The sequence below is a fragment of the Mauremys reevesii genome, linkage group 15 (genome assembly GCF_016161935.1).
Source record: "Mauremys reevesii isolate NIE-2019 linkage group 15, ASM1616193v1, whole genome shotgun sequence".
In the NCBI taxonomy this organism is placed as follows: Eukaryota; Metazoa; Chordata; order Testudines; family Geoemydidae; genus Mauremys; species Mauremys reevesii.
In genome coordinates this window covers 6,666,522-6,689,815 of record NC_052637.1, presented here as the reverse complement: position 1 = coordinate 6,689,815, position 23,294 = coordinate 6,666,522, and the positions used below count along the sequence as shown (strand labels likewise).

The window sequence follows — 23,294 nt, the reverse complement described above, 5'->3', positions numbered from 1 at the left end:
TGCATTGTATGTAAGAGAGCAGTATGACTGCTCAGAGCTCCAGTATGAAACTGCAGAAAAACCTGAGAGTCTCTGGAGTAAGTTTAGAAGTGTGAGGTGTTGTTGTGGTGGGAGTCTGCTATAGACCACCAGACCAGAGGTATGAGGTGGACAAGGCTTTCTTCTGGCAACTAACAGAAGTTACTAGATCACAGGCCCTGGTTCTCATGGGGGACTCCAGTCACTCTAGTATCTGCTGGGAGAGCAATACAACAGTGCATAGACAATCCAGGAAGTTTTTGGCAAATAAATGTAGAGGACAATTTCCTGGTGCAAGTGCTGGAGGAACCAACTAGGGGCAGAGCTCTTCTAGACCTGCTGCTCACAAACCGAGAAGAATTAGTAGGGGAAGCAAAAGTGGATGGGAACCTGGGAGGCAGTGACCATGAGATGGTTGAGTTCAGGATCCTGACACAAGGAAGACAGGAGAGCAGCAGAATATGGACCCTGCACTTCAGAAAAGTAGACTTTGACTCCCTCAGGAAACTAATGGGCAGGATCCCCTGGGAGAATAACATGAGGGGAAAAGGAGTCCAGGAGAGCTGGCTGTATTTTAAAGAATCCTTATTGAGGTTGCCAGAACAAACCATCCCGATGTGTAGAAACAGGGGCGGCTCCAGGCCCCAGCATGCCAAGGGCGTGCTTGGGGCGGCATGCTGCGGGAGGCGCTCTGCCGGCCACTGGGGGAGCGGCAGGCAGGCAGCCTTCAGCAGCATGCCTGCGGAGGGTCCTCTGGCCCCGCGGCTCTGGTGGACCTCCTGCAGGCGTGCCTGCGGAGGGTCCGCTGGTCCTGCGGCTCCACCGAAGCCACGGCACCAGTGGACCCTCCGCAGGCACGCCTGCGGGAGGTCCACCAGAGCCGCGGGGCCAGAGGACCTTCTGCAGGCACGCCTGCGGGAGGTCCACCAGAGCCGCGGGGCCAGAGGACCTTCTGCAGGCATGCCTGCGGGAGGTCCACCGGAGCCACGGAGCCGGCGACCGGCAGAGCATCCCCCGCGGCATGACACCATGCTTGGGGCAGCGAAATGTCTAGAGCCGCCCCTGTGTAGAAAGAATAGTAAATGTGGCAGGTGACCAGCTTGGCTTAACAGTGAAATCCTTGCTGATCTTAAACACAAAAAAGAAGCTTGCAAGAAGTGGAAGTTTGGACAAATGACCAGAGAGGAGTATAAAAATATTACTCAGGCAAGCAGGAGTGAAATCAGGAAGACCAAATCACACTTGCAGTTGCAACTAGCAAGGGATGTTGAGTAACAAGAAGGGTTTCTACAGGTATGTTAGCAACAAGAAGAAGGTCAGGGAAAGTGTAAACCCCTTACTGAATGGGGGAGGCAACCTAGTGACAGAGATGTGGAAAAAGCTAATGTACTTAATGCTTTTTTTGCCTCTGTCTTCATGAACAAGGTCAGCTCCCAGACTGCTGAAGTGGGCAGCACAGTATGGAGAGGAGGTGACCAGCCCTCTGTGGAGAAAGAATTGGTTCAGGACTATTTATTAAAGCTGGATGAGCACAAGTCCATGGAGCCAGATACACTGCATCTGAGGGTGATAAAGGTGTTGGCTGATGTGATTGCAGAGCCATTGGCCATTATATTTGACAACTCATAGCGATCGAGGAGGTCCTGGATGGCTGGAAAAAGGCTAATGTAGTGCCCATCTTTAAAAAAGGGAAGGAGGAGGATCCGGGGAACTACAGGCCAGTCAGCCTCACCTCTATCCCTGGAAAAATCATGGAGCAGGTCCTCAAGGAATCAATTCTGAAGCACTTAGAAGAGAGGAAAGTGATCAGGAACAGTCAGCATGGATTCACCAAGGGCAAGTCATGCCTGACTAACCTAATTGCCTTCTATGAGGAGATAACTGGGTCTGTGGATGAGGGGAAAGCAGTGGATGTCTTATTCCTTGAGTTTAGCAAAGCTTTTGATACGGTCTCCCACAGTATTCTTGCCAGCAAGTTAAAGAAGTATGGGCTGGATGAATGGACTGTAAGGTGGATAGAAAGCTGGCTAGATTGTCGGGCTCAACGGGTAGTGATCAATGGCTCCATGTCTAGTTGGCAGCCGGTATCAAGCGGAGTGCACCAGGGGTCGGTCCTGGGGCTGGTTTTGTTCAGTATCTTCATTAATGATCTAGAGGATGGTGTGGATTGCACCCTCCGCAATATTGCAGATGACACTAAACTGGGAGGAGTGGCAGATATGCTGGAGGGTAGGGATAGGATAGAGAGGGACCTAGACAAATTAGATGACTGGGCCAAAAGAAACTTGATGAGGTTCAAAATGGACAAGTGCAGAGTCCTGCATTTAGAACGGAAGAATCCCATGCACTGCTACAGATTAGGGACCGAATGGCTAGGCAGCAGTTCTGCAGAAAAGGACCTAGGGGTTACGGTGGATGAGAAGCTGGATATGAGTCAACAGTGTGCCCTTGTTGCCAAGAAGGCTAACGACATTTTGGGCTGTATAAGTAGGAGCATTGCCAGCAGATCGAGGGATGTGATCATTACCCTCTATTTGATGTTGGTGAGGCCTCATCTGGAGTACTGTCCAGTTTTGGGACCCACACTACAAGAAGGATGTGGAAAAATTGGAAAGAGTCCAGCAGAGGGCAACAAAAATGATTAGAGGGCTGGAGCACATGACTTATGAGGAGAGGCTGAGGGAACTGGGATTATTTAGTCTGCAGAAGAGAAGAATGAGGGGGGATTTGATAGCTGCTTTCAGTTACCTGAAAGGGGGTTCCAAAGAGGATGGATCTAGACTGTTCTCAGTGGTACCAGATGACAGAACAAGGAGTAATGGTCTCAGGTTGCACTGGGGGAGGTTTAGGTTGGATATTAGGAAAAAAAATTCACTAGGAGGGTGGTGAAACACTGGAATGGGTTACCTAGGAAGGTGGTGGAATCTCCTTCCTTAGAGGTTTTTAAGGTCAGGCTTGACAAAGCTCTGACTGGGATGATTTAGTTGGGGATTGGTCCTGCTTTGAGCAGGGGGTTGGACTAGATGACCTCCTGAGGTCCCTTCCAACCCTATGATTCTATGATACTCTCCACCCATCAGACAGGCAGACTAATGGCTGTTCATTGCACGCAATGTCCCTGCAGGAGAAACTCCAGGGAGCCCTGGGCCCTCTGAGGAAGGAGCTGGAGGAAGCCCTGGTGCTGACGTCTAAAGAGAAGGAGAAAACCACAGAGTGGCAGGTGGGTGTCCGGGTTTCTCTCTCCCTGAGTCCTTCCCCCTGCAACGCTCCCAGGGATGAAGGAGCTGTGAAGCTCCAGGACAAGGGTATGAACCTGCTCTGGTTGCTTGCCCCATGATGGAGGCTTGGTGCCAGCAGGATCAGGCTGTGTCTCTGGTGGGGGTCTCAGCACAGCAGCTCCTGTACGTGGCAGAGGAGGGGCAGTTCCTGGCCCTAATGAGGTGGTGCAAACTCACCCCAGTGCTCTCTGATAGGGGCAAATTCTCAATAGCGGGTGAAGTGTTTTCACTATCACATGGACCCTGTTTCCCTCCTGCAGGTGGGGGTGGTGTAGAGGCTGCTGCAGCCAGTGGGATTCAGGGGCCTCCATGAAATAGCTCCACAGTGTGTCTGCAGCCTGGAGGACACAGGGATTGTTCCTTCTCCATCCTCCCCCATCTTCTCCCCCACAGTCCCTGCAGCGCATCTGCCCAGTGCCTGGGCCGGACACTAGAGCTGGGAGCTGGGGGGAGGATTTACTCCATGGGTGAGGTTCAACATCACTCAGCTGGCTGGGCTGGGGCTGGGCTGGGAGCTGAGCTCTTCTGAACATCAAACCCAGTTGTGGGTGCTGAGCTCTTTGCAAAGTCTGCCCCAAGGGTGCGTCTAAATGGCACCAACAAGTAGCTGCGGGCTAGTCACTGAGGCTACGTCTACACTACCCGCCGTATCGGCGGGTAGCGATCGATTTTTCAGGGATCGATATATCGCGTCTCATCTAGACGCGATATATCGATCCCCGAACGCGCTTCTATCGATTCCGTAACTCCACCGCCCCGAACGGCGGTGGCGGCGTCGACATGGAGAGCCCCGGACATCGATCCGCGCCGTGAGGACGGGTAAGATCGATATAAGATACCGACTTCAGCTACGTTATTCACGTAGCTGAAGTTGCGTATCTTATATCGATTTTCCCCCTTAGTGTAGACCAGCCCTAAGTCATTACCCAGGGGGCTGGGTGGGTTTGTACAGCCCCTGCTGCTGTGGCTTCACTGCTACCAACACCCGAGCAAGCTGGAGTGTGTCATCACCTGCTGCCTTCACTTCTCCATTGCATTGTGGACACCCCCTGAGTCAGCAGAGCCAGGGGCAGGTCAGTGTAAAGCCAGGCAGAGCTTGGCCACTTCACAGCCTCTGCTGCCATCATGTGGCCACCTCATCCCAGTCACCTGCTACTGTTACTGTGACTTTACCTGTGCTTGTCTGTAGACAGATGATGAACCCATGGGACACAATGTCTGTGCCAGTTCACTTGCCTTTCACAGTGAAATCCCCAGAGAGTGTGGGGTGTGTGAGGAAGACACTGGCTGGTCACTGGACACATGGGCATGGGGTGCTCAGGCAGGCTGGGTGAGGCCAAAGCCAGCTCTGACAATACCCTGGGTGCCCAACACCCATGTGTGCCCCACTCCCTTGTGTCCATCCCATGCCACCTGCAAGAACATACTGCAGCTCTACAAAGCACCCTAGACAACCCTGCTACCAAACTGGCCTTATTAATATTGAACTTAATCAAACCCTTTGTGGTACGTTTCTCAAAGAAGTAAATATCCTTACAAACCTGATAGTGATTTAACATTTCCTGCTTCATGGACAGAGGCCCAGTCTGTGTAACTCAACATCTGGCTCATGTTTTCTCTGTGCCTTTCCTATTCTTCTATCTCCAGAGGAAAGTGAAGAATAAGAGAGAGACGATTGCAGGTGAATTTAACAAACTGCACACGCTGCTGAGAGAGGAGGAGCAGCTGCTTCTGCAGAGCCTGGAGGAGGAGGAGAGGGAGACTCTGCAGAGACTAAGGGAAAATGTAACCAAACTCTCCCAGCAAAGCTCCTCTCTGCAGCAGCTGATCATAGAGATCGAGGAGAAGTGTCAGCAACCAGTTGTGGAGCTGCTAAAGGTGAGACGGCATCAAAATTCTCCACCCATCCAGAATTAGAACTCAGATCCCTGGGTCTGGATTCCAACAATTAGAGTAAATGTATTCTGTGGTTTACTGACAAACAGAACATCCGGCTAAGGGCTCCATCAGTTCCAAAATATCCCAGTTCATGTTGGAGGGGAATTCTCCTCATGGAGACCCAGTGAGGCCATGGGAGATTAAATGGATGATACAAGAATGATACTGAGCTGAACCCATCCCTGCTCTGACTCCAGAACATTGGACCCAACACAGGCGATAAACACAGATACTGATGAGTTGGGTCCCTAGAAGGGAGAATCCTTTAGCTAAATTACTGTCTCAGCTACATAAATGAAACAAGTGTTAATGCAAAATGGTGTATGAGATTTTACCACAAAACAGTGAAGCCTGGGAGGGTTGATCTATTTTCTAGATGAAAGTTTTATGCACGTTGTGTTAATACAAAACATTTTTTCTTTTTTTCCTTTCAGGATGTGAAAAGCACATTGAGCAGGTGTGTTTCCTATTGTCATTGCTTGGATATTCTTGGTGGTGGTTCTGGGATGCTGTGTGTACAGAGAAGCTGAGTGATGATGGGACGTTTTCTTCATAGGAGTGAGAATGTGAAACTCCAGGAACCAGAAGCTGTTTCTACTGACCTGAAGAACGTGTATAAAATTTCCCTTGACATGAGGGAAGCGCTGCAGAGATTCGGAGGTGAGTGGATTCTACTGGGACATTCAGCTGTGTTGTGCCTGGGGAACTGGACAGAGCCTGGGACCCCAGGACACGCTTGCACCCAGCTGACAAGCTTGGAGCCGTGATAGCTGGAGGCTGATGCGCTGAGTGCTGGGCAGTTTGCCTGCTACTTACAGCCACCTGCTGGTACTTGCCCAGGTGTCTGACCAGGCCCCGTCACTCTGACATCCTGACCCCTCCATGGCTGAGTTACTGGGTGTCACTGAGCCAGGTGCTGTGAGGCCTGGACTGGGCCCATCGTGCTGGGAGCTGCACAGACGGGTAACGGATGACGTGTCTGTGCCTCTCTCCTGGGACATGTGAGGGCTGCGTTGTGTGGCCACCGCTCAGCACTGCCCCAGCCCCCATTAGCCAAGGCTGGCCCAGCTTTCTGAGCTGGAAGAGGGGCCGGTCTGGCTGCTGTTGTCTGACCTGGGCCGTGTGTTACTGGGTAACAAGCTGAATCCTACGGGCCCCTCGTCTGCTCTGAGCACAGCCCAGTGTGAGGTTGGGTCAGTGGTTTCCTGCTCAGTGAGTGAGACTCACTCACAAGTGTGACCCTGTCACAACGGCTGAGCGTGAGCTGCCCCCATCCAAACCCCTCCCACAACCCCAGCGTGGAGACCGGGGGAAAGGCAGAAACCTGATAGCGAGGAGGGACAGAGAAGAAACTAAGGCAGAGGAGAGGAGGGAGGGAAGGTTCAGTGAGCTCGGTCTGTGATTGTTGAACTGGCCCATTCCTCCTACCCGCCCCCGCCCCCCCCCCGCTCCTCTCCTCCCACCCCCTACTCCCCCCAGCAGGGATCAGTGGAAGGGGCCAAGCTGGGTGTGTCTGTCCCGGCAGATGGAGGCTGCGGAGTCGGTGCTCGCTGCAGGGCCAGGATCTCAGGGCTCCAGGGAGCAGGAACCCCAGGCTGTGGGGGAAGCAGCTTCCTGTCTGTGATGGGCTGGAGCCAGCACATCCCTGCTCCCCTCCCCGTTCACTGCCCCCAGCCCAGCACAGTCTCTGCCCACTGGACCCCGAACACGGCTGGGCTCTGGGCCATTCCACACCCCTGGCCCCTGAGCCTGTCGGGACCCTGAGCCAGTCACCTCAGTGCCTCGTTCTAGGGGGTCACCAGCCCCTGGGGAGCCTCCTGTCAGCCCCCCAGAAGCCCCTTCCTGGGCAGGGTCCCAGGCCCTGAGTCACTCGCTGGCTGCTCCAGGCTGGCCAGGCCCAGGGTCTCCAGCAGGGTCACCGCGCTCGCTGCCAGAGCTCCCAGCCCCGACCCAGCCCGTCCCGTTGTCCCAGCGCTGACCCCTCCCCTGCGGGTGGGGACGCTGCTGCTCTCAGTGGCTGAGCCCCTCTCTCTGCCGCTGCCTCTGCTGCTGCGCTCGCAGGCTCGGCACGGGCCAGGGCCAATGCGGCTGCTGGGGCTGTTCCTTCCCTCAGCACCTGGGTTCTCTGTGTCTGGGGCAAATGGCGGGTGAGTGGGCAGGGACCTGCTCAGAGACACACGCCCTGAGCTGCACCCAGAGGGCAGAGACCAGCCCGGGCTGGTCAGCAAAGTGCCACCGCACTGAGATTAACCCTTTCCTTCCACCCACCCCAGCAGCCCCGGCCGGTCAGTGCCACTCGACTGCCTGTGCTCTGACCCCAGGGACCCAGGACCGGCAGCTCAGGGGAGTCTCTGGGAAAATGTGTGGGGCAGAGTAACCAGGGCTTCCTGCGCTTCAGGGTCCCTGTGTGCAATGGGGAAGGCCCCGCACTGTCATGCAGACCTTAGGAGCTGGGCAGTGAGTGTTGTTATTGATACCAGCCTCAGCCATTTCAGGGTATCTTGGCAAGTTTCTTGCCTCAGTTTACCCTCTTCAGCACTCCTTAAATTACGCCCCACAGTCCAAAAGATCTGAGAGAAAAGTCCCCTCCTGGGGTCCACTCTGAGTCCAAGTAAACCCCGAAATAAAATCTTTTCCCTCACTCTGCTCCAGCCTCCAGCTCTCACTGCAGCTCCTCACTGTCCTCAAGTCAGGAGCCCTCAGTCCTTCCAGAAGCTGGACTTGGATTAGTTTCCATAGTGGAATCAGATGACTCCAGCCCTCCCTCCTGGAGCTGGGTCATTTCAGACTGTGCCTTTATTCTCTGCATCCACTTTCTCCAGCCAGGGGCAGCTCTCCAGGGTTCTGTCCTGCTACAGCTGCTGCTGTCATTGTCATCTCTGGCATCTCTTAGGGGAGCTCCTCTGCCTAGGACAGTGATCTCCAAACTGTTTTGGTCAAGCCCTTCCTTACCTGGTTTGCGCCCCAGCCGTGAGAGCTGTTGTCAAGAGCTGGGCCAGGAACGGGGCTCCAGTTGGGGCCAGAAGCTGGGGGCCGTGGCTGGGAGTGGACCCGCGGTTGGGGCCGGGAGCTGGGGGCTTCAGCCCGGGGTAGAACCATGTTTGGGGCTGGGGCTGCAGCTGGGTTCTCAGCCTGGAGCAGGGCCGGGAGTCGGTGGCTGAAGTCGGGGCCCGAGATGCAGCTGGGGCTGAGGGTGGGGCCGGAGTGGAGCTGGGGGCAGAGCAGGGCTGGGTGACATTCCCTTCCCACCACCCATGGGGGCTGGTCCAGGCCCTGTCAGGCCCCCCAAATGTTCCTACACACCCTCTAGGGGGGCACAACCCACAGTTTGGGGAGCACTGCTCTAGGAGCCCCTTCCAGGCTCCTTGCTCTGTGAGCTCTCCTGGGAGCTCCTCTCCTCAGCAGCTTCCTGTCCCTAGGATCCCTTCAGCTGAGCCCTGGAAACCCTTTATCAGCCTCATTCGCTGTTTCGCTGCCGACTAGCCACCTAGGGATTTAATTACTTCCAGGTTGGTCTGGGTTGTCTCATTCTCCCTTACAGGGACCTGTCACAGGTAGTCTGGTCCCTGACTCCCCTAAAAGGACCAGCCCTCTTGATACATTTCCTCCCACCCCCAGAGCCAACCTGTATTCAAAGGGAGGCTTGACCATGGCTGACACTTGGTTATGTTCTGCTAGAAAAGTTTCAAACTCCAGGGAAGTAAATTGGTGGCCACTTCCAGGAGCTGCATGGACCTAGGCAGGCAGGGAGCCTGCCTTAGCCCCGGGCCCCCACTGCGCCACTGACCAGACTTTTAATGTCCCAGTCGGTTGTGCCAACCGGAGCCGCCAGGGTCCCTTTTCGACCAGGCGTTCCAATAAAAAAACAGATGCCTGGCAACCCTATGGACAGGTGCCAACCCTAGGTCCTGTCCACATGGCCCAGTAACTCCCTGCTGAGCCAGGTACCGGCAGCCACATGCCAGCCCAGGCCCCTGGCAGGGACGCTGAGCTGCCAGCTGCCATGGTCACTAACAGTGTTAACTCTGTCACCTGCCACTCACCAGGCTTAGAGCCCCCAGGGCCCTGGGCCCAGCCCCAGGAACTGCTGTAAGCTGGCATCAGAGCAATGCAGGGCTGGAAGGGCCCTCGAGAGGTCACCTAGTCCAGCCCCCCACGCTAGGTCAGGTACTAGACTATCCCGGGCAGGGATTTGTCCAACCTGTTCTTACAAACCTCCAGTGACGGGGATCCCACAACCTCCCTTGGAGCCAGATCCAGAGCTTCACGGCCCTGAGAATTAAAAAGTGTTTCCTCATCTCCAGCCTCAACCTCCCTTGCTGCAGATTGTGCCCATTGCTCCTTGGACAGGTCCTCTGTGTCTCCAAGCCTGAGCATCGCTGGTATCACACTGAATGGCTGGGAGTGCCCAGGCTCAGAGTCCAGTTCCCAGTGGACAGGAGCTCACATTGTAACTCACCTTAACGCCAGCCTCACCAGGCACCTCCGGAGGGAGGCCAAGGCCTGAAGGGGCTGCAGGGACGATTCCTCCCCAGGGAGAGGCTCCTGCAGCTGTCAGGGCTGAGCCATGTTGGCAGGACAGTGGGGAGCTGACACGTCCTCTGTTTCCTTATACCCTCGATACACAGAGCTCCAGCAGCCGGGGTGTAAAACCCAATTCGTATCCTCAGCACCGAACTCACTGACACTGCCCCAAGGGTCTTCTCCTACTGGGGTTGGGGAGTGAGTAAGGGGCACTGGAAGAGGGGGACCATGGCCCCATCACTTTTACCAATGGGAGGGCTGTTCCCTCCCACTTTTTACCAGCCATAAGGGTGAGCGAGGATGGGGGAGGGGGCCGAGAGGAGAGACCAGGGGGTCTGGGTGTTGGGGAAGAGGTGGTGTGAAGGCAGGGGCTCAGGAAGAAGGGGCAGTGTGAGAGTGAGGGTTCAGAGGTGCGGGGACAGGAGCTCGGGGAGAAGGGCTGGCACGAGTGGGTGACCCCTCTACTTTTAGGGAGCTTCCATCACTCCCGGGGAGAGCACCATCCCGGATCCTGATCCACGGGCACATCTGTGTATTTGCCGGGTGCACAGAGCTCTCTGTGTGGAGACACTTTCACGCTCACCCAGAAACCTGTGCTGGGAGGCCCCACTGCCCAGGAGGCTGAGGGCTCTCACTCCCCTGCACTGGGGGTGAAGGGAGGGGCCCTGGGGCTGCTATTCCACGTCCCAGGAAGGGGGTGAAGGGGATGTGGACACAGACAATGTCCCGTCTTGCACTGTGAGGGGCAGACCTGGCTCCTCCCTGGGCTTCAGAGCCTGAGCTCCAGCCAGAACCTGAAAATCTATGTGGCTATTTTTAATTCCAAAGAGGGAGCCCCGCCAGCCTGAATCTGTCCACCCTGTTCCAAGACTCGCTGCTGCAGGCTGTGTAGAAGGACCCAAAGTGTCGCCAGAGTCTGGGTGTGAAAGTTCCCAGCGTGTCTGTCCCAGGGCTGGTTAATTGGAGCGAGGGGGTTGGCTGACGCAGTTGTTAGATGGAGACACCTGAACTCCTGGGGCTCTGAGACGGTCTCTGTGACTGTTATCCGCCCTGGGAGATGCCCAGGTGCAGCTGCAGAGGGTCTGTGCCGCTAGCATCGTCCATGGGACAAATGGCTCTGGGCAGAGAGTTCAGGCTGGAGCCAAGTCTCCATTTTCAGCCTGATTTGTGGGGGTGAGATCAGGGGTCCAGGGGGCATTTGTCTGCAAAGGGCAAATTAAACAGCAGCTCTGGAGTGTTTCATCGCTGATGTCCGGAGCCCGGCCTGCCTGTAACTGCGTTTCTGGGGATGTTGACAGTCTCTCATTGCAAGTCACTGGGATTGGGGCTCCTAAGTTGCTCAGACAGGTTTGCAGTGGAGCTGGGTGAAATGTTTTGGACAAATAGTTTATTTGCTGCAAAATTATATTTCGGATCAACAGAAACTATTCGTGAATCCATGTCGGGTTTGCTGACTAGTTTCAATTAAGAGAAGAAGGTGCCGCCGCTTCCCTTGTAGCCTTTAGCCCAGTGGCTGGGCCCTCAGCTGGGAGCCCCAGGTTCAATCCCCCTGGGTGATGCCATGAAAGCTTGAACCGCTGGGCTCCAGGTGTCTGATGACATCCCCCTGTGTCTAAACACTGCCATGGGCACTGGGCCAGAGTGTGGGGGTGAAAATGACTCTGCAGCCCAGTGGGTCGGGCCCCCATCTGAGAGCCCAGAGTCCAGATCCTCTGCTCCAGTGACCCTGTAATTATTGATCCATAACCCCAGTGAGGGGAGGGGTTACGGCCCCTGGCACAGCAGTGTCTCAGGCCATGTCTGCCGGGGTTTCCTTGCACTGATGTAGCTGCACCGGTGCAAACCCCTAGTGTAGACGCGCTGTGCAGGTGTGAACTGGGACTGGTCCCCGGTGCAGTTTCTCCCAGATGGAGGGGGCAGTAAGTGGGGAAATGCCCCTTCCCTTCCCCACTGCCCTGGCCTCATTAGCAACAGCCCATTAGTGCACATTTATACCCCCCCCCCAAATCTTCCACTGTAATGCCCCCCAAGTGAGCCCAATCCAGGCAACTGCCCCCGTGGGGGTGGGACTCAGCCCGGCAAGGGGAGAGCCTGGCTGTGGGGTTTCCCTGGCTGGAAGGTGGGGCCTGTGGGGCCTTCCAGCATGGAGAGTCCCAGCTGCTCCCCCTGGGGCAGGGCTGCACCCCCAGTGTGTGTGGGGACAGCACTGACCTGCTCTGAGCGAGAAACCAACCACACATGGCCCGAAAGCAACAGAGATTCCCTGGGCCCTGCCTCTCCCTCCCCCTTCTCTGGCTGCCGCCCCTCCCTTACCCTTCCCTCAGCCCTGTGAGGGACCCTGGACCCTGCATCTATTCTGACCCCTCAACAACATCCCTCCCTCTCTTCTCACTCCCTTTCTGCTCCCCTGGGCCCCTGCCCCTCTACTCCCACTTTGCCTCCCTGGCACATGCCCCTGCCCTCCACCCATCTCTGCCCCACTGGAACAGCCCATCCCTTCTCCCCCTGCCCTCCTGGCATCTGCCCCTCTCCCCAAACATCATCTGCTCCCTGGAGCCCTCCCATTACTTCACACCTCCGCTATGTCCTGGCGTCCACCTCTCCCCTTTCCCTCCTCTGTGCCATGTCTCCCACCCCTCCCCTCACCCTCCTCTGCTGTCCTGACTTTCACCCTTCTTACTCCCCTCAGCCCTCCTGACACCTGCCCCTCTCCCCACCCTCTCTGACCCCTGGCACCCGCCCCTTCCCTCACCCCCCTGTGCCCACCCCTCCTCTAGCCCCACTCTGACCCCCTGGCACCTGCCTCTCCCCAATCCCTCTCCTAGCACCTCCTCTGCCCACCTGCCCTGCCTCTCACCCCTCTCTGCCCCCTGGTGCTTGTCCCTCCTGTCCTCTGCCCTCCCTGTGCCTGCCCTTCTGCTCAACCCTCAATCCCCTGGCACCTGCCCTACCCCTCCCCCCGCACCCTCCTGCTGCCTGCCCCTTCCTTCCTCCTCCTGCCCCCCAACACCTGACCCTCCCCTTGGCCCCTTCCTTCCTGGTGCCCAGCCCCTCCCCACCCTCTGCCCCACTGACCTCTCGCCCCTCTGCCACCATCACCCATGCCACCTTCTCTTTATTTCTCACCCCTGCCCCTCCCCTCCCCCTCTGGCTCCATGACACCTGCACCTCTCACCACCCCTCCAGTTCCCTGGTGCCAGCTCCTCCTGTGCCCCAAGTCCCAGCTCTACCCTGGCCCCATCTGCCTCCCTGGTGCAAGTCCCTTCCCTCACCCGCCTTTGGGTCCCCTGGTCTCAGCCCTTCCCCTCACCTCAGCACTGCCCCACCCCTCCCCTCCCCTCTCCTAACCTCTGGGCCCCACCCTCCTTCATCCTCCCTCTGCCCCTGGTGCCCACATCTCCCTGCACACACCTCTGCCCCCTAGGGCCTGCCCTTCTCCACACCCCCTCTCTGCCCCCTTCTGCTCACCTGCTCCCTCCCCCATTCTGCCCCTTTGGCACCAATGCCTGTTCATTCGCTCCCCCATGATTCCACCTCCCCCACTTCTCATCATCTCACCCCCTGGCAGCTCATTCTGCCCTTGATTTCCCCTGCCCCATTGGAGCTCCCCCATTCCCTCACCCCCCTCTGCCCCCTGGTGCCTGCCCCTTCCCTTGCCCCCGCAGCCTCCTCGGGTCTGTCCCCTTCTGCTCCCAAGGAGCCCACCCTCCTCCCCTCTCCCCTGCAGCCCCTGGAACCTGCCCTTCCCTTCACACCCCTGTCGTCCTGGTGCCCCTCTCTTCCCTTATCACCCCATAGCCCTTGTGCCTGCCCCACCCCATGTCCCTCCCTCCTCCCCTGCTCCTGTCACCTCCCCTCCCCTTTCCTCTCCCAGCATCAGTCACCTCCCCTCCCCCGCCTCCCCTGACACCTTCCAAACCCTCCCCCGCGCCGCCTGCCCCGTCCCGCATTGTTTCCTCACAGGCAGAGGGGCTCTGACTCCCCTCAGGCCACAACCCCTCCCCCCCCAGTGATTAACGGGGCTGCAGGTTAATTTCCCTTTGATCTCAGTGACCAGCCCCTGCCCCTAGTCCTGACTCTGTGACTCTCTCCCCAGTGGACGTGACTCTGGATCCAGACTCGGCTCATCCCAAACTCGTCCTGTCGGAGGATCGGAAACGTGTGAGACTCGGAGAAAAACGCCAGGATCTGCCCGACAACCCTGAGAGATTTGATACGTACCCTGAAATTCTGGGCGCTGAGGGGTTCGCGGGCGGGAGGCGTTACTGGGAGGTGGAGGTGGGAGACAAGACTGAGTGGGTACTGGGGGTTTGTAGGGAATCTGTGAGCAGGAAGGGGCAGGTCAGACTCTCACCTAGGAATGGACACTGGGTCGTGTGGCTGAGGGATGGGGGATATGAGGCCCGCACCTCCCCCTCGACCCCCCTCCCCGTGAGCGTCAGGCCCAGCCGGGTGGGGATTTTCCTGGACTATGAGGCGGGCGAGGTCTCGTTTTACAATGTGACTAACAGGTCCCATCTCTTCACTTTCACTGGCACCTTCTCCGGGAAGCTCCGTCCTTATTTCTATCCTGGTCTCAACGCTGGGGGTACAAACGCGGCTCCCCTGATAATCTGCCCGGTCCCAGCTCAGGCCGGAGGGAATCTCGGTCCCTGACAGTGACCCCGCGGCACAGACTGGCCCCTCCCAGCCCAGCTGCTCTTCCCACCCCCAGTGGTGGGGGCCAGTTACTGCAGCAACTGGACTTTCTGTGCTGACCGGACGCTGCCAGTTTCCCTTTTCAGCTGGAGCTTCCAGTCGAAAACCGGACACCTGGGAACCCCCAGCCCCCACCTTCCCCGTCCCCTGCCCCAGGGGTAGCAGATGGTGGGGGATGGGGTCATTCACTCTGGCCGGAATTTTCTACCCCTGTGAAATCTCAATATAAAATATGAAAGAAAAAAGATTATTTTAACTAGAAAATATTGTTGTAACAAGGTGTAAATACAAGAATATTTTACTTTACATTTCAACAGTATTTAAAAAACAAGCATCTAAATATATTTGTAGAAATGGAATTATTTACATTTTTTATCTTTCCCTCAAATCTATAGTGAAGTTTAACTTCTCTAAATAATGTCATTTGTATTTCAACTGTGGAATTTCAAGAAATCCAAAATTTTTATCTTAACAAAATAAACTATTAAATTGTCAGACTGGGTTGTTCGGTTACAATGTACATGTGTCATAAACATCACAACTACACACATGTGTAGCTGCTCTCTCTCTCTCTTTCACCCCCCCCCCCCCGCCTTATTGTCTTGACTGGTTCTCTCTGGCAGGCAGGGCACATACACCCACCTGCTGCACTACACCTTTGAAAATTAATAGTTGAAAAAATGATAGAATTAAAAGCAGAAAAGAGTCCTATGGCACCTTATAGACTAACGGACGTTTTGAGGCATGAGCTTTCGTGGGTGAATGCCCACTTCATTGGATGCATGTGGTGGAAATTTCCAGAGGCAGGTATAAATATGCAAGCAAGAAGCAGGCTGGAGATAACGACGTTAGTTCAATCAGGGAGAATGAGGCCCTCTTCTAGCAGTTGAGGTGTGAACACCAAGGGAGAGTGTAGCGAGTCGGTGTGGCTCCCCTCCGGCCCAGCAGAGGGAGCTCCCGGCCAGACGCCCAAGTGGGCTGAGACACCACTTCCTGTTCCCGCCCCCCGGAAGTCAAGGGGCGGGACAGGAAGTATAAAAGGAAGATGCCAGAGCTCAGTCAGGAGCCAGCAGCCGCCGGGAGCAGACGTGCCGGCGGGAGCTCCTGACTGGGAGCCCTCCAGGAACCAAGGCAGCTGCCCAGACTGGCCTCCGCTTCCCCGCACCCACTACGAGGAGGAGCCGCCAGAGCTGCCCCGTGACCGGTACTGGGACGAGCCGCCGATCGCCTCGCGCCCGGCGGGAGCCGCCGGGGCTTCCCCGGCCCTGCTACCCGGAGGAGCTGCCGGAGCAGGCCTGGCCGGACTTTCCGGAGGTGCTACCAGACCTCCCCGCAAGCCCGGACCCGGAGGAGCCGAGGACCTTTGACTGGCCCGAACCTGGTACAAGTGTGCAGGTAGGCCCCGAGGGGGATATGGAGTGTAGCCCGGGGATAGCCGACCCCTGTCAGGCTACGGACACTGAGGTGCCCATGTCAGTGTGTTGCGGTCAGGACCCCACTGACCAGCGGCCGTGAGAGCCGCTAATAGGGCCCCGGGCTGGAACACAGTGGAGTGGGCAGGCCTGTGTTCCCCCTGCCACCCCACTCGCGGGTGGCAGTTTCCCCCTCACCTCAGCGCTCAGGCACGGAAGCCTGCAATTACCTTTGCTGTTGCCCAGCCCCCGCTCCAGAGGCCTGGGCCTGTATTGACTTTGCTGTTGCCCAGCCCCCGCTCCAGAGGCCTGGGCCTGTATTGACTTTGCTGTTGCCCAGCCCCCGCTCCAGAGGCCTGGGCCTGTATTGACTTTGCTGTTGCCCAGCCCCCGCTCCAGAGGCCTGAGCTTATACTGACTGTGCGGGTGCCCGGCTCCTGCTATAAGGGTCTGCGCCCAAGGACTGCTGTCCGGCTGCCCGCCCTAACTGAGGGCCGGGGCGTATACTTAGTGACTGTGTGCCTTGTGCGGCCCCTGCCTGAGGGTCTGAACCTGGACTTATATTGAGACTGATTGCTGTTATCCAGCCCCCCTGCTCCAGAGGGCCTGGACTTCCCACGTAGAGGGGACAAGGGGCGAGTCGGTGTGGCTCCCCTCCGGCCCAGCAGGAGGGTTGAGCCCCGACTCGCCAGCTTACAGAGAGAAACTGCTTTTGTAGTTGGCAAGCCATTCACAGTCTTTGTTCAATCCTGACCTGATGGTGTCAAATTTGCAGATGAACTGGAGCTCAGCAGTTTCTCTTTGAAGTCTGGTCCTGAAGTTTTTTTGCTGCAGGATGGCCACCTTTAAATCTGCTATTGTGTGGCCAGGGAGATTGAAGTGTTCTCCTACAGGTTTTTTTATATTGCCATTCCTAGTATCTGATTTGTGTCCATTTATCCTTTTCTGTAGAGACTGTCCTGTTTGGCCGATGTGCATAGCAGAGGGGCATTGCTGGCATCCCTGCCTGCACCCTGTGCAGCAGCACTCTTGGAACTATAAGCCATATAAGCAAATACTTTCTAAAACTAAAAGAAAATGTAGCCCTTTCTTTTGCAATGTTCTTCAGGAGGCAGCAAACATTTTTCATCGTTGTTCAGTGGGGGATGGAGCTGCCCCTTGCGCTGCCACTCTGTGCTGTGCTACCTTACAACAAAGGGACTGCGCCTGTAGAGGGAGGAGGGAAGGAGACACACATGTTATGGCATCTCCCCTCCGTCCCCTTAGCACCCACCGGGAGATGATTATGCTGCTGTGCTCCCCCGCGAAGCCACAGCTCCCTGCCCCCCCAGCACCTGCCTTCCAGATTTGAACACCTCGAAATTCAGGATTGCTCAGGCTCCGTTTGGGCAGCTGTTACTTCATTTCTCCCAAATCAAATATACTGATCCACTGTAATTTGCTGTAGAAATGTAGGATAAAATTGAGCAAGAAATGCTTCCCAGTGGTTATTAGGACTGGAATTGCTATTTTCAACAGCCATTGCCTTGTTTGTTTGCTTGTTTGTTTGTTTGTTTTGTTTAAAAGGAAGACTGTGATATTGCATTGGCAAATTCCCCATAGAAACAAAGAGTGGAACAAAAGAATAATAAAGGCACCTCAACTTTTCCTCATTTATGGAGGACAGTCTTATAATATGCATCCAGATCTCCTCCAATCACACAAGCTGAAAATTGTTCCACCTTACTGCAGCTCTGTAACCATATGGAACCAATCTTGCCTGTGTTCTGTGCACATCCAAAATTCCTGCTGAATGACCTACCCAGGGCTGTGGCGGAAGGAGGGTGCATGTGGAGTGGGGGAGAGCCCAGGGCTGGGGCGGCAGGAGGTGTGGTGGGGGCAATGGTGGGGGGGAAGGGTGGAGCCCAGGGCTGGGGCAGCATGGGGTGTGGTGAGGAGCCCAGGGCTGGGGTGGGGGGCAGCCAAAATTTTTTTTGCTTGGGGTGGCAAAAAACCTAGAGCCGGCCCTGCAAGTGATGATGTCACTCTTCCTCTTTTATACTTTCTTCCAGCTGCTAGAAAGATCCTTGGGAGGGGTGTTAGGCCTTGTCTACACTAGTGTTTTGTCAATGCAAGTTACACTGACAATCAAAAACCAGTATAATTACATCGCTTGTGCATGTTCACACTATGCGCCTTCTGTCGGCAAAGCACAGCCACACTTGGTGCTCTAGCATCAACAGTGAGAGCAGTCGGGAAGGCTGGATCCCGCACTCCTCTCTACTGGGGTGGTCACTGTTATGAATTAGGTCTGGTGATTAATCACAGTTAACTCATTCAATTAACTAAAAAAATTAAATTATCAAAACCAATTTTAAATTAATCATGATTAATCACAGTTTTAATCGCACTGTTAAACAGTAGAATACCAATTGAAATATATTAAATATTTTTGGATGTTTTTCTACATTTTAAAATATTTATTTCAATTACAACACAGAACACGTTGGGGGGAGCTGGGTTGGGCTGGGGGAGGCAGCAGCTGGGGCTGGGCAGTCACCATGGGGGACAAGGTTCTTCTCACTGTAGAGGATTTTACATCATACATTAATAACCAGAGGAAATGGGGTGATATCAGTGGGGATTTTATTTCCAAATGGAAGAATTAGAGAGAAAACAGCAACATCTGCAGCTGGAGACGAGTGTCTAGAATTTTAAAAATGGCCTTTCCTTAAAGATGACCTGAAGAGGAGAGAATAACTGGGATCTGCTTCCTTTTGTGATTCTCTAGGTCACAGAGGGGAGGCCTGACAGATTCCTGGCAGGGATTTTTCCACCTAAAAAATGAATTGCTCTTGAGTTTTCTCCCTAAAATACCTTCACTCCCCTGTTGTTGCTGTGGCTGGTTGGGAAACTACCATGTGTATTTGGAGCTTTCTTAGGGCCAGTCTACACTTAAAACACTGCAGTGGCACAGCTGTGCTGCTGTAGCACGTCAGTGAAGATGCTCCCTGCACCAACTTCCCTGTGAGCTGGTAGCTGTGTTGGAAGAAGCCCTCCCCTGTTGACAGGTTTACACAGGGGTTAGATCAGTTTAACTGTGTCAATCGGGGGTGGATTTTTCACACCCCGAGGGGTGTAGTTCTATCCACTTAATTTCCTACTCGAAACCTGGCCTCAGATTCTCAGCACAGATGAAGTATCAGAGGGGTAGCCGTGTTAGTCTGGATCTGTAAAAGCAAAAAAGAATCCTGTGGCACCTTATAGACTGCATCCGAAGAAGTGGGTATTCACCCACGAAAGCTCATGCTGCAAAACGTCTGTTAGTCTATAAGGTGCCACAGGATTCTTTTTTGCTAGCACAGATGAAGGTGCTGAATATTGAACTAACAGATCTTTTGTGCCAAGTGTTCTTAAGACCAGAATTTTTAATTAGTAAAAGAATAAAAAAGTTTGAAGGCCTTTTTCACCTCTATTGATCCCAAGGAAACAACGATCAGCAAACTCATTATTTGATCTTTTCCTGGTCACCTTTAAAAATTGTGGCTGCATCACCTCAATTCAGGATTAGGTAGAAGGGAGCTTGATGTTGGTAAAGGTCTGTGCCCCAGAAACGTCCAATCACACCTTTCTGCCATTAGTTAATTACACTAATAAATAAAATGCTGATGAGGAAGGTAAAGCACTGACACTAGAAAGTGTAATTTCAGAGTCTTAAAATATGAAGTGTAGCCTTTTCTATTTAGAGTAAATGTAGTGATGTTGTCTTACATCACTCTGGGTTTGGCTCTGGTTGCTACAGTTTCCAGCTCAACAGATTGAAAGTCACCTCTGCTACGTGTTTCAGATGTAGGGTCTCTAGGAACTCAGGAAGACCACGGATAGTGACCACACATACATCTGCCACGTCTAATCTGCATTACGAGTTTTATTAGAGTCACAAGCAAGATTATAATTACCAAAGTGTATCTAAATCTTGTGAATACCCATGCACACATTCATGGGTGGCAAGTTTGTAAAAATTTTGGTGGGGCCCAGAACCCGCCCCCAACTCTGCCCCCCCCAACTCTGCCCCCACCTGCCTAAGGCTCTGGGAGGGGGCTCGGCGGGGGAGGTCTGGGGTGCAGATCCTGGGCTGGGGATTAGGGTGCAGGAAGGGTGCTGGGTGCAGGCTCTGGGCTGGGGCAGGGGGTGGGTGTGCAGGAGGAGGTGAAGGGTGCAGGCTTTGGGATGGAGTTTGGGGTTGGGAAGGGGTGTGTGGGAAGTGGGAGGGAGTTTGGGGATAGGAGGGAGTGCAGGGTGAGGACTGTGGGGCTGAGGATGAGGGGTACATGATGCAGGAGGGGGCTCAGGGCTAGGGAAGAGGGTTGGGCTGTGGGGTGAGGGCTGTGGATGAGGGGTTCATGATGCGGGGGGGCTCAGGGCTAGGGAAGAGGGTTGGGCTGTGGGGTGAGGGCTGTGGATGAGGGGTTCATGATGCGGGGGGGCTCAGGGCTAGGGAAGAGGGTTGGGCTGTGGGGTGAGGGCTGTGGATGAGGGGTTCATGATGCGGGGAGCTCAGGGCTAGGGAAGAGGGTTGGGCTGAGGATGAGGGGTTCATGATGCAGGAGGGGGCTCAGGGCTAGGGCAGAGGTTTGGAGTGTGGGGTGAGGGCTGTGGGGCTGTGTATGAGGGGTTCATGATGCAAGAGGGGGCTCAGGGCTAGGGCAGAGGTTTGGAGTGTGGGGTGAGGGCTGTGGGGCTGGGGATGAGGGGTTCATGATGTGGGGGCGCTCAGGGCTGGGGCTGAAGATTAGGGTGCAGGGGATGAGGGGTTCATGCTGTGGAGGTGCTCAGGGCTGGGGCTGAGGATTAGGGTGCAGGGGGATGAGGGCTCTGGCTGGGGCTGAGGATTAGGGTGCAGGGGATGAGGGGTTCATGATGTGGGGGTGCTCAGGGCTGGGGCAGAGGATTAGGGTGTGGGGGGAATGAGGGCTCTGGCTGGGGCTGAGGGTTTGGGGTTGGAGAGGCTCAGGGTAAGGGCAGCCTGCCTTGCCAGTAGTGGTGAAGGGCAGGCACTAGGACCCTGCGGCAGCAGACAGCAAATCTGCTGGGAGCCCTCCGGGCAGCAGGCAGGGGAGAGGCGCGCTGCGTTCTGTCAGGCAGGGACGCAACACAACGCGGCGGAGCGGGGGGAACACGCGGGGGGGGGGGGGCAGGCGGGGGCTGGGACCTGCTCCAGGCAGGGTCGCGGCGGCAGGGGGAGACCTACGGTGACCGGGGCCGATCCAGGCAGGACCGGGGGGCGGGAAGAGACCCAGCTCCAACTATTGCTGGAGCAGGGCGCCCAGCCCTGAATATTGCTGGGGCCCGGGTCCCACACAAATATATAACCTGCCGCCCATGCACACATTATTAATATAGTCATACACATATCCTCAAAGATATCCTTAGGGTCTGATGGATTCCTCAGCAGTTGATCATCCATAGAGGGATGGTTCCTGCTGGGTATTTTCCCTGGGCACTCCCAATTTTTCTCCACCTGGGAACCAGTCTTCCCTCTAAGGTGCATGTCTGGGCGGCCGCACAAGAGGGCATCAAGTGCCGCACACCTAATTATTGGAGCCATGCAGGTGTGGCTCCACTAATTAGGCACCTGAACCCCAGAGAGGATGCATATGTAAGACGGTGGGGGGGGGGGGTGAGGGATAGAAGGGTGTTTGGAGTGTGTAGGGCTGCTGAGGCGAAAGAGCAATGCCTTTCTCCTAACCCCTGCTGAGCTGCCCTGGCCCTGGGAAGAGAGAGGCGTCTCTCTCCCAGCCCCACTCCGGGGCTGAGGTAACAGGTTGGAACGCAGGGGCTGCCAAGCCAGAGCTGCCCTTTGGGAATCCAGCTGATCTCTGCAGACAGGTTTGTACTTTCTCTGTTACACTGGAGAGGGGGAACCTTCGCTCTGCAGGAATTAAAGTTCCCTCTGGGAGGTGACTGGCCTGAACCTTTGTGAGCTCCTGCTCTCCACTAGCCTCTCAGGAGGGTGACCAGACAGCAAATGTGAAAAATTGGGGTGGGGGGTAATAGGAGCCTATATAAGAAAAAGACCCAAAAATCGGGACTGTCCCTATAAAATTGGGACATCTGGTCACCCTACGCTCGGGCAGGCCAGCTCCAGGACTGCTGCGGCCCGGGAGAGAGAGATGCTTCTCCCCCAGCCTCTGCTGAGCTGCACTGGCTGGACAGATAAGTGCTTTGCTGAATCAACCTTCCTGAATATTCCTTACTGCAGAGCTTTCTGCTTCAGTGACATAAATCCTTAGAAATGTTGGTTCCTGCTCCTGACATTCGAAGCCATGTATTTGCCTTCCTGCCTCCCTGTCTCCAAGCCATGTCTTTGTTTTCTTCACAGAGTGGATTTCCTGTACTTCTTCTCAGGCTCTTACCCTTAAAGTGGCAGAGCCGGAGCAGTCAGGACTTCCCTCCAAATGAGGAAAGCAATAGGGACAACAAGAGCAATTACAGGCAGGAGGGGGCTTCTCTCAGAAATAGGCATTAGGCTGCAGCATTTCCACTGATAATAACTTAAATTTACAAATAGGCACAGTAAGAAAAATGCGGCATGAGAAGTTATTAGAGTTTGATTTAAGGATGTTTACTTGGTATATTTTGAAAAGTGATGCTGACAATTTGTGTTTTAATGGTTACAAAGTTTTAACTTTTTGAATCTCAGTATCTTCTGCCATTAAATAATTATCGTCTGACCAAAATATTGTCTGACCTCCCCCATAAATTCCCACAACTGTGAACATTTAAATTGATAAAAACTGTGCAACTGTGAAATAGATAAATATAAAAAAATTAAAAATAAATTTTATCTGTCAAAATAATATATTAAATAAAATGAATTCTGCCCAAGCCTAAATATCACTCCTCAGACACACAGTTCTGCAAGCTTGTCAGGACAGGGGGATGGATTCTGATGTCCATGGGAAGCCCCAGTGACCTTCCCCACCAGCACAGGGGGCTGATTGCAGGACCCAGGGCCGGCTTTAGGCACCAGCTAAGGAAGCAGGTGCCTGGGGCAGCAGATCTGATAAAGGTCCCAGGCCCAGCAGGGAGATGAGGTTTCTCACTGGGATTCTGAATTCCTGTGTTGCTCCATCAGGGGTTAAACTCTGATGCTGGCCTGCACTAGAGGAGATCACTGGGCTAAATCACTGGGCTAAACACTGGGGTGGACCCCCAAGCCCTTGAATCCACCTATAAAAGGGCTCCAGACAGCGCAGGACTGTGCCAAATGCCAGGGGGATTAGACTGGATTGTAGCAAATAACTCCCGGGTGGTGCTGACCTGTGTCAATCTGAACTGCACTAGTGTGTATGTGGGCAAGGACCAGCCAAAGTGGTTCCATTAGCCCCACCTTCAGCCTTTGGAAATCTCCCAGAATCCACTGCTTCCAGGATCTTTACCAGAG

General features: G+C 54.9%; 2 protein-coding genes across 3 annotated transcripts in view; both read left to right on the top strand.

The window, feature by feature from the left end:
* The window catches only part of LOC120383937 (E3 ubiquitin-protein ligase TRIM39-like), a 961,691-nt gene that overhangs the window by 4,009 nt on the left and 934,388 nt on the right, over positions 1-23,294 (top strand). The window contains exons 2-6 of one of the 2 annotated variants that reach the window (XM_039502263.1): positions 3,143-3,238; positions 4,944-5,174; positions 5,669-5,691; positions 5,791-5,894; positions 13,855-14,681. In XM_039502263.1, coding sequence (XP_039358197.1) covers positions 3,143-3,238; positions 4,944-5,174; positions 5,669-5,691; positions 5,791-5,894; positions 13,855-14,414 — 1,014 coding nt within the window. In that variant the 3' untranslated portion in view covers positions 14,415-14,681. Of the gene's footprint in view, positions 1-3,142; positions 3,239-4,943; positions 5,175-5,668; positions 5,692-5,790; positions 5,895-13,854; positions 14,682-23,294 lie in introns of those variants that run through there. The other variant, XM_039502264.1, reaches the window with a different exon arrangement.
* Positions 1-23,294, top strand: part of LOC120383979 (butyrophilin subfamily 1 member A1-like) — a 275,840-nt gene that overhangs the window by 196,631 nt on the left and 55,915 nt on the right. The gene's annotated exons all lie outside the window — the stretch shown is intronic.